Source organism: Grammomys surdaster, unplaced genomic scaffold (genome assembly GCF_004785775.1).
Source record: "Grammomys surdaster isolate TR1022 unplaced genomic scaffold, NIH_TR_1.0 216, whole genome shotgun sequence".
Taxonomy (NCBI): Eukaryota; Metazoa; Chordata; class Mammalia; order Rodentia; family Muridae; genus Grammomys; species Grammomys surdaster.
Genome location: NW_021604661.1, coordinates 575,028 through 590,178, shown reverse-complemented (window position 1 = coordinate 590,178; position 15,151 = coordinate 575,028). Strand labels below are relative to the sequence as shown.

At 36.1% G+C, this 15,151-nt stretch overlaps 1 protein-coding gene across 9 annotated transcripts in view; it reads left to right on the top strand.

The window, feature by feature from the left end:
* Huwe1 (HECT, UBA and WWE domain containing E3 ubiquitin protein ligase 1) overlaps nucleotides 1–15,151 on the top strand; it is a 127,558-nt gene that overhangs the window by 74,967 nt on the left and 37,440 nt on the right. For 8 of the 9 annotated variants that reach the window (XM_028772629.1, XM_028772633.1, XM_028772636.1 and 5 more), the window contains 15 exons: nucleotides 85–301; nucleotides 608–730; nucleotides 2,139–2,376; nucleotides 2,743–2,973; nucleotides 5,376–5,498; nucleotides 5,802–5,897; nucleotides 6,475–6,744; nucleotides 8,116–8,268; nucleotides 9,537–9,664; nucleotides 9,864–9,945; nucleotides 10,542–10,718; nucleotides 10,870–11,029; nucleotides 11,617–11,975; nucleotides 13,617–13,812; nucleotides 14,549–14,716. In XM_028772629.1, coding sequence (XP_028628462.1) covers nucleotides 85–301; nucleotides 608–730; nucleotides 2,139–2,376; nucleotides 2,743–2,973; nucleotides 5,376–5,498; nucleotides 5,802–5,897; nucleotides 6,475–6,744; nucleotides 8,116–8,268; nucleotides 9,537–9,664; nucleotides 9,864–9,945; nucleotides 10,542–10,718; nucleotides 10,870–11,029; nucleotides 11,617–11,975; nucleotides 13,617–13,812; nucleotides 14,549–14,716 — 2,721 coding nt within the window. The remainder of the gene's footprint in view (nucleotides 1–84; nucleotides 302–607; nucleotides 731–2,138; nucleotides 2,377–2,742; nucleotides 2,974–5,375; nucleotides 5,499–5,801; nucleotides 5,898–6,474; nucleotides 6,745–8,115; nucleotides 8,269–9,536; nucleotides 9,665–9,863; nucleotides 9,946–10,541; nucleotides 10,719–10,869; nucleotides 11,030–11,616; nucleotides 11,976–13,616; nucleotides 13,813–14,548; nucleotides 14,717–15,151) is intronic. The other variant, XM_028772632.1, reaches the window with a different exon arrangement.

Here is a 15,151-nt window from a genome sequence, read left to right as displayed (position 1 = left end):
ATAAAAATTATTTTTAAAATATGAGGAACATAGGTCTGATGTTGTATGAATACCTTATAGAATTATACTACCTCTGGCTTTCAGCTTCTTCCAGGTTAGGTCGAGCACTTGCTGAGCTCTTTGGACTCCTTGTTAAGCTTTGTGTGGGTTCTCCTGTCCGCCAAAGGAGGAGCCATCATGCTGCCAGTACCACCACTGCACCAACACCTGCTGCTAGATCAACAGCTTCAGCCCTCACTAAGCTACTCACAAAAGGCTTATCATGGCAGCCCCCACCATATACACCTACTCCCCGCTTCAGGTGAGTTCCTGTTTTAGAACTTTAGAAAGTGGCCATAAAAATGATGTATGTTTGTTACTATCCTGATGAGGAAAAATTTGGAAGTCTCTTGCTTTCTCTTTATATGAAGTGTTTTTATAGTCCTTAGTATAGTACATAGACATTTCTAAAGGGTTTATTGTTAAACTGCATTTAAGTAACCTTTTAATTCTTAATTGGGTGGCCCGAGAGCCTAACTAATCTTTCGCTTAAATACTTTTGACTTTTTCTCTTAATTTCCTGTTGCTTTTGTGTTCATCTTAGAAATGTTTGTTTTTTCTTTTTTAGGCTGACATTCTTCATCTGTTCAGTTGGATTCACATCTCCAATGCTCTTTGATGAGAGAAAGTATCCTTACCACCTTATGCTGCAGAAATTTCTCTGCTCTGGTGGTCACAATGCTCTTTTTGAGTAAGGATCATTTGCTTCACAAAGAATCATTTTTTGTACTTTAATCTTTTCTATGTGGCTTACCTGCTCACAGATATTTTACATATATATATATATATATAGAGAGAGAGAGAGAGAGAGAGAGGGAGAGAGGGAGAGAGGGAGAGAGGGAGAGAGGGAGAGAGGGAGAGAGGGAGAGAGGGCGCTGTTACTTGTATCATTTTGTGTTTTATGAACAAGCCATTTATTTCCCTCTGAAGTAAGAGTCTGTGCTTTTTGGCTAGAGAGGTAATTGAGCACAGAAGAGGACCTACAGCTTTTTCAAGGGACCCAAGTTATATTCCCAACACCTATTTGGCATATTACAACCTGTAACTCCCATTCTAGGCATCTACCCTCTTCCATGGCAATAAGTACACACATGTTAGCAAAGACTCATAAAAGTTAAAAAAAAAAGGTGTGTGCATCAGTGAGTGTATAAAGAATCTCTGCTTTTTTATATTTGGCTTTCCATTTCTACTACACATTTTTATTTAAAAAATTGATTTTGTTTATTTGAGTACATTAAATTTGGTTTTTGTTTGTATTACTTTGCTTGGCCAAAACATTTTAAGATAAACTTAACCAGTTTAAGTGGATGTTTTTAAGTCTTTAAGACGTTTGTAAATGGGACGTTAAAAGTAATAGCTTCTCCTCAGCCTCAGTCAATAAAGTCCTCATCCTTCATCAAGGAAGGTTTCTTCTTCAGTAAGTAAGACCATTTCAGAAAATTACAACCACTCAAAATGCAGAGTTGTGGAGCCTGGTCCTATTGGATACATCTACAAAATAACTTTGTACCTAAATCTCAGGGAAGATTGTGGAACAAGAGGTAGAAAAATTGTAAGAGCCAGAGGATTGGGGACTTTGGTAGTTTTTCTAGTAGCACCAGAAGCCGTACCCATAAAGTCTCACCATTGTGTCAGCCTATACATGAACTGAAGAGAGAAAACAACAATAAACACTCCAAAATGTGGGGAGAAGGCCACAAGGACTCAAACCTATACAAAGATCTATGCAGGCAATTAAGGAATGCTCAGAGTGGGAGAGTCTTACTTAGGGAAGAGCATAAATGGCCAGCCCTGAAAATATATATACAAGTAACATTATACAGATTGAATATGTTATACTTATCAATATATATGAGTATACATGTATATGCATTCATGTACCAATGAAAAAAGAGGCTATGAATTTGAAAGAGCAAGGAGTAATATATGGACATTATTGGAATGAGGGGAGAAGGGAAGAAAGAAGTGATACAATTATAACCTAAACAAAAATGTGTACAAAGTTGACAAAAAAATTCGGGTACAAGTGTAGTAGTGATCTTTCAATGTAAAATACTAGTTAATACTCTAGTCACATGTTTTGTCTTATTTGAATTTAGAACTTTCAACTGGGCTCTATCCATGGGAGGAAAAGTTCCTGTTGCTGAGGGATTGGAACATTCAGACTTACCTGATGGCACAGGAGAATTCCTAGATGCCTGGCTTATGCTTGTAGAAAAGATGGTAAATCCCACCACAGTGCTTGAATCTCCACATTCATTGCCTGCCAAATTGCCTGGAGGAGTCCAGAACTTCCCACAATTTAGTGCCCTTCGCTTCCTTGTTGTAACTCAAAAAGTGAGTATTCTACATTTTTAAAACCAAGTGGGAAAAACTAGTTGTCACTATGCTTTGTCCATATTAAAATGGGATTTTTGAAAAACATGGATTTGGTTTCCAGATAAGGTTTCTTTATAAAGGGGAATAAAGCCTTAGTTTTTTCTGCTATAAATGTGAAGTATATGCTTCTGATTGGTTGGTTCTTCTTGATGAATTAGATGCTCATATCCCACCATACCCACCATCTCAGTGCCAGTATAACTTGTTGTTGTTGTTGTTGTAACTGACTCATTGTGGGAGGGGTGTGTCTATGAGTTTTTATTTTCCTTCTGAGGATTTGAATTGATGGGGAAAGTCATCATACACTTTTCAAATGACTTACAGGCAGCCTTTACTTGTATCAAGAATCTGTGGAACCGGAAACCCCTTAAAGTATATGGGGGACGAATGGCTGAGTCTATGTTGGCCATTCTGTGCCACATTCTCCGAGGGGAACCTGTGATTCGAGAAAGACTGAGCAAAGAGAAGGAAGGATCTCGGGGAGAAGAAGAAGCAGGCCAGGAAGAAGGTGGCTCGCGCAGAGAACCTCAAGTCAACCAGCAACAGTTACAACAGGTAGAGTGCTAGCCTCAGATTCTAAGCCTTTCACCTTACAGAATCTAATGCTTACAAATTTTGTTTTTAAACCTCATCTCACTGTAGGCAAGACTGACTTCAAACTCTGAGAGTTATTTGCCACCTATCTTGATTGTAAATTTTCTAAGTTTTCATACCACTGATTCCTTGGTTCTTATTTTCTCAAAGCATTTTTTTTTTTATTGAGGAAAGGTGAAGGGTGTGGTTCCAGTACTATGTGCAGGAAACATATTTGTGTTTTCATAAGCATATTATTTACATCGTTTTCAGAAACCTGCAAAGAATTTTTTTGGTAGTACTGTCAACTACTTTCTGGTTAAGCAATTAGGCAGACTATTATAGTTAAATATATTCTCCAGTAAAATATTTTTGAAAAACTATGTGCTAAACCTATATGACCTTAAAATAATTAATTTTGAAAATTAAAGACCAAAAAAGCATGTAGAAGTTTCAAAGAACATTTATACATTGTGTTTCTCATTTTTTTTTTACTCTTGAGAATTTTATACATGTATTTTAATCATAGCCACTCCTCCAACCTCCTTCCCAAGTTTCCCCAACCTATTTCCCTCCTACCTTCATGTTCTAGTTTTCATTTTTTTAATAACCCACTGAGTCCAGTTAATGCTGACCCATATGTATGTAGGTATATGGCCATCCACTGGAACACAGAAAGCTTAACAGTTGCTAGACCCTGAATTACTCTCTCTTCCCCAGCAGCCACAAACTATCAATAGCTCCTCAGCTAGAGGTGGGGCTTTGTGAACCCCTCACCATCCTTAGTTGAATGTTCATTGGCTTCATCATGTTCAGGTAACTACAACTATTGTGAGTTCATGAGTGCAAGGCCCATGCATGTCCAGAAAGCAGCATTTGAGAAGCATTCCATTTCATCTTCCATCTTAAGATCTTTCTGACCCCACTTCTGCCATACTCCCTAAGCCTTTGGAGGGTGGGTTTAATATCGGCTGAGCACTTGAAGTTACTTATTCTCAATACTTGGAGTAAAAGTATCTGCATTAACTATTGCCTACAGCAAAAAGAAACTTCTGATAAAGACTGAATGCAACACTAATCTATAGGTATAAATATTTAAAAGGCAGCTTAACAACATGACTTTCTCAGCCATGGGCTTTTGACCAGGTATACAATACCAGACACGAATTTCCTCCTGTGGACCAGTCCTCAAATCCAATGAGGAAGCAATTAGTTACCTCCATAGTAATCATGCCACCATTGCATGGGGTTTATATTGTAGCATGCCTGGATTCACAGCCGGGTAAGTCTGTTAATTACTTTTCTCCCCAAGTGACCTGCATAGCAGTTTCTGGCACTGTGAAAGCTAGCTCCATTATAATTTCTCTATGTCCTGTAACCAAAGTGTGTTATATCTTCAGCAATGGGGTCTTAATAGCCTAAGTAATCATTGGCAACCAAAAACAAAGGTAATATCTTGTGCTGTTTGAATAATACTCTCAATAACTTATCCAATGTCTGGCACTAAGATTTTTATTTAATAATCCATGTCTTCTGGTAGCAGCATTTTCCACTAATGCTAGATACTTAGCATTTGTTTTTTGTTTGTTTTTGTTTTTCGAGACAGTTTGTCTGTATAGCCCTAACTGTCCTGGAACTCACACTGTAGACCAGGCTGGCCTCAAATTCAGAAATCTGCCTGCCTCTGCCTTCCAAGTGCTGGGATTAAAGGCGTGCGCCAGCCACCACTGCCCGGCCTTCCTCAAATTTTTAAGAATGAAGTTTCTTTTATTTAAATCTGTCTTCTATATATATGAATTGCTATTTTTATTATAAAAATAAATTCACGTTTAATAAGTTTGAGATTTTTTTTACACACACACAAACATATGTGTATATATGCATATATATAATTATATTCTCATTTGGGAAATTGTTCTATTAATTTTCCTTTAATTTGATGCTATGGTATAGTTTTTTTTATATGCAAACTCTTAGGTATATCTCACAATCAGTACCTAATAATTGAAGTCTTTCATCAGTTTTGTAGATAGATTTTCTGTTGGTAGAAGGTTCTAATTCAGAAAATAGATGCCAATTTATGCTTCTGTGTATCTCAAGTCTTTTAATTATAATAACATCTATCTACCCTGGCCTCCATTTTGAGATGATGAAGTTGTGAAGTATATTGGTTCTTTATATCAATAAGCAACTTTAGTGCTTGGATATTATATAGCTACCAAAGGGAAGGGAATGTTGATGATAAATTACTGCCCTGACTCATAAGTAATGTTAGTTCACATAAACTAAGTTGTTACTTGATTTTCTGTATTTTTTCATTTCTCTGTTAATGTGGTTCTGGACTCTTGGTTTTTGTTTGTCTGTTTGTTTGTTTTTAAATATAGCTCATGGACATGGGTTTCACAAGAGAACATGCCATGGAAGCACTGTTGAATACCAGTACGATGGAACAAGCAACAGAGTACCTTTTAACCCACCCTCCTCCAATCATAGGAGGAGTTGTTCGGGTGAGTTGACACAGAAAAATTTTAACATTTTACTGTATTAGCTTTGGCTGCTGAGCCTTTTCTACCCATGTCCTGTGCCTGTACTCTAACATACTGCTAGAAACTTCTATTCCCTGGCCATGCTGCATTTTTTTATGCTTTGTTTGCAGAACTTATTCTATACTTAGTTTTCTCTATTGTCCTTGTAGTAGTGGTACCCACAGAAACCTTACTTTGGTTTAATTAGAGAGCAACATTAGCTTATTTAGGTTTCCTTGTTTGGAGATTTGTATATTTATTGGATTTTCTGTTGTTCCTCTGTAGGATCTTAGCATGTCAGAAGAGGACCAGATGATGAGAGCAATTGCTATGTCTCTGGGACAGGATATTCCAATGGATCAAAGGGCAGAGTCACCTGAGGTAACTAAAGACTAGCATTCAAAAGTATCTTGTCCCATTAATCTGTGTATTTCTATGAATACTACATATGTATTCTGTGCTCACTGTACAATAGTAGGAAAAGTCAGGGGAGTAAATACTTGATCATCTCAACCTTTTGGTCTACTCTTAAGCTATCTTTTATCAACCAGAATGAAGGTGTAGATGATTCAAATGAAACATTAGTCTCCATTGTCAATAAAACCCAAAATGGAACTAGTAGTAACTAGTAGTTCAAACTTAGCTATGTATTCCTGGATAATGTTACTTAAATTTACCAAACTGGAAGGAAACATTGGATAGGGTCTAAAAATGAGTTTTCTGGAGAATAGTACATAGGATGTTGTAAATTTCAACTGACAATGCTTTTTGGGTAATCTTTAGTCTGATTTTCCTATCTTGCATTGACCTCTTTAGCTGTTGTTTCATTCATTGCCATGCCCTTTTGAAATACTCAACTTTTTGAGAATGTAGATTATACTCAAACACTGGGTCATGTACTTAATTTTTTATCCTTTACCTCTGGCATGTATTATGCCACTTCCTTTTCTACCTCCAGGAAGTTGCTTGTCGGAAGGAGGAAGAAGAACGTAAAGCTAGAGAAAAACAAGAAGAGGAAGAAGCTAAGTGTCTAGAGAAATTTCAAGATGCTGACCCACTGGAACAAGATGAGCTCCACACTTTCACAGATACAATGTTACCAGGCTGCTTCCATCTTCTTGATGAGTTGCCTGATACAGTGTACCGAGTTTGTGATTTGATCATGACAGCTATCAAACGTAATGGAGCTGACTATCGTGATATGATTCTGAAGCAGGTTGTCAACCAGGTAAGTTCTCAAAGTACCAGGTTTGAGAGTATTTAAAGTTGGTTTTCCTGTCATCTGTCAAAACATCATTTCTGAAAAGCCTTGCAATCTACATGATATGTTTATATTCTGGATTTGAATTATTTTGGTTGCAATCTAACTCTGTTGTCTTCCTCAATTTGTTCATTTCACGAAAACGAGTCCTCAGAAATTAAAAGTCTAATATTTGAGTTAAATTATCTCATATTAAGAAAATAGGGTTTTTTTTCCTTTTGTATGACTTTTTGATGGATACTCAACCCAGTTTTGTTACTATTTTTAGTGTTTGTTTCCTCTCTCATTATAAGATTAATGTGTTCTAATTGTTGGATTGAGATAAGAAACAAAGTCTCCCTAATCTCCACATCCAGAAATATCCCTGTAGCATTTATTTGTATTTCTTTATAAATTTGTATCATTATATATATTTAATTCATTAAGATTTTGTTTAATAAAATCTTTTCATTGGGTAACATTTAAAAGAGGAAACTTGTTTGGAGACAATTAAAACACAGTGATTTTTTCTATTTGTTTGTTTTTAAATGAACCCGTGTGGTGGGTATATTACTTACAGGAATATGTGTGAGGGGTTACTCACAGGAGCAGAAAGAGCTGAATGACAGTTATATCACTAAAGGTTACCATGGCATGGATGGCAGCTCACAAAAACTAGGAACCTGAACACACTGTAATATACTAGGCTAGCAATTGTCTTTTTCAAGTCAAATGTCTCCGTTTCTTCTGGGAAGCTGGTCAAAGCATATGTTCTTAATAAATAAAAAGATAAATTGCAAGGAAAACTAGATATACAATCTTTTACTGTAAGCTTACAGAAATTATTTTAAGGAAGGTAAAATTTTAATAGAGAAGAGCAGTGATATCCCTATATTGATTTTAAGGAATTGAACATTTTGAAAATTAAAATCTAGCTACTATTGTAACATCATAGTTCTAATAAAGGTTGGCAGAACCTTTAGGAAGTTGACTGTGTATACCAGAAAATTTTTTTTTTTAATAATCATGTGCTTTTGTTTAGAATTCAGGCTTTCTGTAATACAATTTAAGAACAGCTGCTTTAGCAAAGTGTAAAAAAGACAAGTACTGCCAGGCCTGGTGACCTAATAAGTGTAGTGCCAAGAACCCACATGGTACACACAAAAGTCAATTTAAAAGGTGTTTCGAATGATTGTTGATGATTATGCCTTCTTTTGAAGCATTAAATCTCTACCATACGTAGGTTGCTATTTCTATTTTTCTACAAATATGTTGAGGTTGGAGGGAATAAGTTCTTTAATATTTGTACAGACTCTGGGTTACTCTATGTACATGACAGCTGTTTTTCTGCCTTTTTAGGTGTGGGAAGCTGCTGATGTATTGATCAAAGCTGCTCTTCCGCTAACAACAAGTGACACAAAAACAGTTTCAGAGTGGATCAGTCAGATGGCTACCCTGCCACAGGCCTCCAATTTGGCTACTAGAATCTTGCTTTTAACACTACTTTTTGAGGTAACATAGATCTTTTGCCCCATGTAATTCACTTATTGAACTTACCCAGCACTTAGCAATATATTGAATTGGAGAGAAGTACGAAGTATGATTCTTGTATTTCATGTGAGTCCACACTCTCCCAATAGACTAAAATGCGTATAATGAAGCGTGGGGTAGAAGGTTCTGACTTGAGAAAGTTTATATGTGTCACTTCTGAATAATGCAAGAAGAGCTTTTTAGAACAAGTGTTGAGTCAAAAGATGATACTTAGTTTCTGTCTTTACACTTGAATATGTACATGTGTAAAAGCCATAAACACCACTCAGATATAAGGGGACTTCTTTGTATAGCCTTGGCTGTCCTGGAACTAGCCCTGTAAACCAGGCTGGCCTCGAACTACAGAAGTCTACCTGCCTCTGCCTTGCAACCACTGGGATTAAAGATGTGTGTCACCACTGCCCAGCTCAAGAGTTAAAATTTTTATAATGCTTTAAGAATAGATACTAATGAGAAAGTAAAGAACTGCATGTTTATGGTCCTTTGTAACATTGTAATATAAAGAAAAGTCAGTTATAGGATCTCATTTAAAAAGAATTAAGAGATTTTTTTCCCTTCTAGTCTTTTTCATTTAAATAATTATGATTGTTTCCCCATATCATTCAGACACACATTCTGTTATTTTTTCTAAATAACCACCTAGTATTACTTATAATGGTTTTCTGTTAAAAAAAAAGCATTACTACCCATGCTTAAAGCAATAGAACCCATGTTAAGAATCATTAATTATCATCTTAGTTTTCTTTGAAAATTATAATGCTTCCTTATAAAACAAAAACTTTAATTTTAATGTTATTAAGACTGCAGAGCCACTGAGTGGTGGGTAGGGTGGTGCTACATGCCTTTAACCCTAGCACTCGGGAAGCAGAGGCAAGCAGATCTCTTGAGTTTGAGACCAGCCCTGTCTACAGTGCTAATTCTAGGACAACCAGGGCTATATACAGAAACCCTGGCTTGAAAAAACAAACAAAAAGAGTGTGCGGCCTTAGGTGACTATTAAGAAGGCATTTCTACAATAAACACATTATTATGCCTGATGCTGTGTTTAATCATTACAACAACCCAGGATGTATAGATATAACTTTTCTTAAATAATGAGGAAACTAAAATGTAGAAAATTGAAGTAACTTATCTGAGGTCACATAGCTCACAGCTCATAGGTAATAAAGAGACTTTGCATTCAATAAGTTGTATAAATGTTTACCTTTGTTTATGCCTTTTTAAATCAGGAGTTGAAGCTACCTTGTGCCTGGGTGGTTGAATCAAGTGGTATTCTTAATGTCCTAATCAAGCTCTTAGAAGTGGTTCAACCCTGCCTACAGGCTGCCAAAGAGCAAAAGGAAGTCCAGACGCCAAAGTGAGTAGCTCTTTATATATCCTGGTTTTACTTCTGCTTCTCTTAGACTTGGCCCTTGAGTTTAGGGCCTGAATCACTTTTCTGAAGCATATATGAAATAAATTTTGAGGTGTTTATTGTTAGACAGCTGTAAAATACCTGACAGTTTCCCAAGTTGTGTAGTTTTCTGGCTTACACTAAATAAATAATTTCTATTTAGGTGGATCACCCCAGTGTTGCTCCTCATTGATTTTTATGAAAAGACAGCCATCTCATCAAAGAGAAGAGCCCAGATGACTAAGGTATGTGAAGCACTATGTCTGTGTTTTACATGGCCATTTCATTTCTTGAGGCAAGAGTAGGCCAGAAGAAAGTAAAGATGAGAGGTGAAAACTGTACAATCATCCCACCAAAATACAGCTCTTGAGGGAATTTTGTAGTTCAGATTATTATCAGCAGCAGCATTGACACGATTATTATTGGAACTATTTGGTAAAGGCCTCAAGATCTTACTCGGGGAATCAGTATGTTCTTTGGCTCCTTGAAAAAACTACAGTCCCTCTAGAAATATTTTCCTAAAACAGAAATTGTAGTGCTCCATAATATCTCAGTAAGTTCCGTATATCTCTCATGATCATATTTCTTTCGTCAATGACAGCTTAAAACAAAAGAAAGAATATGGTATCAAGATAGCAAATTGTCAGGAATGGACTGGAAAATTACCAAAAAATAAAAAAAAACATAGATAAGAAAAGCCTCTTAAAAGTGTATTATATGCCCAGTACATTTTTTTTCCTGCATTAGTATTAAGCAGTTGTCTACTTGTAGTTGTGGATTATTTTCACAATAAAACTTGCAGGAAATATGAAGATACTTTATGCATTTGCATTTTATTTAGTACCTACAGTCAAACAGCAACAACTGGCGCTGGTTTGATGACCGCTCTGGGCGTTGGTGTAGTTACAGTGCTAGCAACAACAGCACCATTGATTCTGCCTGGAAGTCTGGAGAAACAAGTGTAAGATTCACTGCAGGCCGACGAAGATACACTGTCCAGTTCACAACAATGGTGCAGGTACATGCTCAACTTATAATGTAAACTTTATTGAAAAGAGGTTATGCATTTTATTTTTTCTAAAAGTTGTATTTTCTATTTTTTTTTCCTGTCAGGTTAAGGCGTAGAATGTCTACTTCTAAATCCAGTTTTGTTTTGTCTTAATTCCTAGGTTAATGAAGAAACAGGAAACCGACGCCCTGTAATGCTAACTCTCCTCAGGGTCCCACGACTGAGTAAGAACTCAAAAGGCAGCAATGGACAGGAATTAGAGAAGACACTGGAAGAAAGCAAGGAGACCGATATCAAGCGTAAAGAAAATAAAGGCAATGGTATGGCCTTACATTTTGGATCTTTTTTTTTTTTTTTTTTTTTTTTTTAATTTCCTTCAAGTGGTTGCTAGTGAGACTAGCCCAAGCTAGTCTCAAATTCAAAATCTTCCTACCTTAGTCACCCAAGTAGTTGGGCTTACCAGGTGTGCACTTTTTGTACCCTGCATTAATTTTTAATCCTTTTTTTAGCTGTGTAAAAGAATGGATTTGTTTAACTACATTCAGTGCCTTTGGAGGCCAGAAGATTATATCAAGTCCCCTGTAAGCTGGAACAGTTTTGAGCTTCCCCACATTAGAGCTGGGAACTGAACTTGGTCGTCTGCCATAGTCATCTGTACATGATCTTATTCACAAAGCCATATCTCCAGTCCCCTCGTTATGAATATATTAAAATGTTTTATTTAAAGGTAGTATGACTTTATGTGACTTAACATCTAGAACAAAAAGAGATAGATGTTCTCCTATGCTCACCTTTACGTCTGGTCTTAGATGTGTTTTTCAGCCCAAGCGATGGCTGATTATTTTGGAAGGAGAGGTATGGGGTGAAATGTCAAACTGTATACAGTCTTTATTTTTCCAATTTGTAGATATCCCCTTAGCCCTAGAGAATACAAACACTGAAAAAGAGCCAAGCCTGGAAGAAACAAAAATTGGGGAGATCCTAATCCAGGGCCTGACAGAAGATATGGTGACTGTTCTAATCCGAGCCTGCGTGAGCATGCTGGGAGTCCCTGTGGACCCAGACACTTTGCATGCCACCCTTCGCCTTTGTTTGAGGCTCACCCGCGACCACAAATATGCCATGATGTTTGCAGAGCTGAAGAGTACACGAATGATTTTGAATTTGACCCAGAGCTCAGGTTTCAATGGGTTTACCCCTTTAGTTACCCTTCTCTTACGACACATCATTGAGGATCCTTGCACTCTTCGTCATACTATGGAAAAGGTTAGTATTTTTGAAGTCTCGTGCCTATTTTTGTATCTTTTTTAATGTTCCTGGTCTGATGGGCCTTTAAGAAATAACCATTGTAAAAATCAGAAAATAGGCACTCATGTTTTAGAACTAAATGAATATATCAGTGTAAGAAATGAAAAAAATAGTTATAAAAATATTTGCATTAAAGAAACATAATTAAGAAATATCTTAATACATCTTTTACGTCCTTTATACTTTTGCAGAATTCTGTCTTCCTACTAAATCTTTCAGTAATCATATGAATGTTAGTACACTTCACCTCCCCTTTCCCTATCTTGGAATATTGTTTTGTTTCACACACCGATAGACTATTACAGTACCTGGTTTTGTTCCCAGCTTTGTTCTGGTTATTAAAATTGTTACCCTTAGGGATTCCTTGTGATCAGAATGGATCAAAAGTTACATTTTTCACTTGCTTGCCAGAAAAATTGTACTAGTTCATATGTGTGTGTATTAATTTTTTTTTATTCTTCATTTGAGATGGTTTTGCCTCATGTGTCCAAAATCAGGCAGCATATTTTAGGTCAATGGGGAAAAAATTGTTACATATAGACAGAATTTGGGCTTTAAAAAAACTCCAATGTTTAAAATGCTAAGATTATGTACAGAATATGATTGGATGAAGAGAATCTAAGACTTAGCATATTAAATTGAAGCAGACAATAACAGGGAACAAAAGATCAGTGGCAGAATACATGATTGGTAAGGCTACATCATTGTAGGGCAGTTTCATATTGTAGAGTAAAAGAATCTTTTTGTCTAGAAATTATTTTGTAAAAACTTACTTTCTGAAAATTTGTGGGTATGTGCACAAGAATGCAGTGCCATCAGTAGAATAAGTCAGATCCCCTCGAGCTGGAGTTATAGCCTGTTGTAACCTGCTCATCTTCAGTTCTGGGAACTGAATTTAGTGTCTATGCAAGTGTACACTCCCTTAATTGTTGAGCAGTCAATCTTTCTAGTCCTTCATCTACAAAATCTATGGCTAAAGATTTGCCTCATGATAAACATCAGTTTTTCAAAAATGCATAGACAAAAGTATTTAACATTGTTTATGATACCAAGAAAATACAAGTATAATATCAAGAAGTAGACAGCTGTATAAATTATAAATTATGGATTTATATATAAAACAAAACTGTTTTAATAATTATAACTGGCTGGATAAACCAGATCTTTTAAGAGTTATAATATATAATATATACTAAATTACTATATACTATACTATGCTATGACTAGTTTGTTAAAATGCATTAAACATCAAAAGATATTTTTCTGAAAGTTTTTAATCACACAGGGTACTATACATAAAGTTTGATAGCTCCTTTAGCTGTCATCTCAAAGTGATGATTGACTAAAGCATAAAGAAGTGTTTTGAACTTAAATTCACAAGATTTGGGAAGTCTAGAGCTGACAGTTAAATATGGAGCTATATGGCATCTGTGATCAGATATACCTCTCAATAAACATTCATGTAAGAATTTAGTTTTGAAATCTTTTATAGCTTGTATACGAGACACATTATTTTAATTGTAAAGGGGCTTGAAGACCAAGTATATCTTTCTCTCAATTGTATTTTAAGACACTTAAATTAGCAATGCTTTTTACTAGGTTGTTCGCTCAGCAGCTACAAGTGGAGCTGGAAGTACTACATCTGGTGTTGTATCTGGCAGCCTTGGCTCTCGGGAAATCAACTACATCCTTCGAGTGCTTGGACCAGCTGCCTGTCGCAATCCAGATATATTCACAGAAGTAGCCAATTGCTGTATCCGCATCGCCCTTCCAGCCCCTCGAGGCTCAGGAACTGGTCAGTTTCATTTGTTACTATTCTTTCAGAAAATTTTCTTTAGGCAGATATTGAAACATTGGTTGAGCATTTGGCTCAGTAAATTCTGTAGGTAATTCTCAGTAATTTCTCTAGGCTTTGCCTACAAAGAGTTCGTCTTGATGTGGCAATAGAAGTTAACTATAGTTGATGGTTTCTATGTAGTGTGATCATTGAAAAACAGTTATTTGTTTGGGTGATAGGACCCAGTGAGAAGTTTACAGTGCTACTTGTATTCTTACCAAAAAGCCAATGCCTTTATTTCATTGAGGAAGTAATTTATATTAGTATCAAATAGTGGAAATATTTTACAAAACAGCTAGCCTAAACCCATAGTAACACAAATCATAAGGAAAAATAGAAGTATCTCAGCAGAAGAGGAGACTAGTGAGAATGGTCACTACCACTTGGATTGGGTTCTGGATCCATTTCTAGGAGATTTGGAGAATGTATGAAGTTACTCAGAAGTTCATGCAGACATTTAAAAGTTTGTGAGATTGTTTATTGAAACCTAGGTTTTTTTTATATTTCAAAACAAAATTTCCTTATAGTTTATAAAAGGCAGATTTTCTTAATATAAGACTTGAACTTATTTTTAAAATGATTATTTCTCCTGCTTTTACAAATTACATAATCCTTGTTCTGGATACTCTTGTTGATGATGATGTTTAGGCACCAATGTTCTATTTTCTGACTTGATTTTTTGATTTTGGCATAGCTTCAGATGATGAATTTGAGAATCTTAGAATTAAAGGTCCTAATGCTGTACAGCTGGTAAAGACAACACCTTTGAAGCCTTCATCTCTGCCTGTCATTCCTGATACTATTAAGGAAGTTATCTATGATATGCTGAATGCTTTGGCTGCATACCATGCTCCAGAGGAAGGTATGTATCTGGCCAACTTTTGGAATCAGTGTTCTGAAGGATACATTATCTCACGTGAGTCATTTCAGCTAGCCCATGGCTTAGTAAGCATTATGCCCACACTCCTGAGATCAAAAAATGAATATGATTGTGATGAGATAAATGGCCCAGAAGGAAAGAACACCTGCCACTCTTGTAGTGGATTCAGTTTTCCAGCATTCACATCAACCAACTCACAACCACTTGTGACCCTAGGTTCAGAGAGTCCAACACCCTGGGCTCTATAGTCACCTGCACACATAGACACACATACATAAAAATAAATATTTAAAAAGCAATTATGACAAGTAATATACACCTGAAGAGGCGTAATTACTGTAAAATACAAGTGGTATGAGAATAATCATGAGTCCTTAAGATAATGTGCATAAATCTGTTCTGATAGTGGATCCTGAA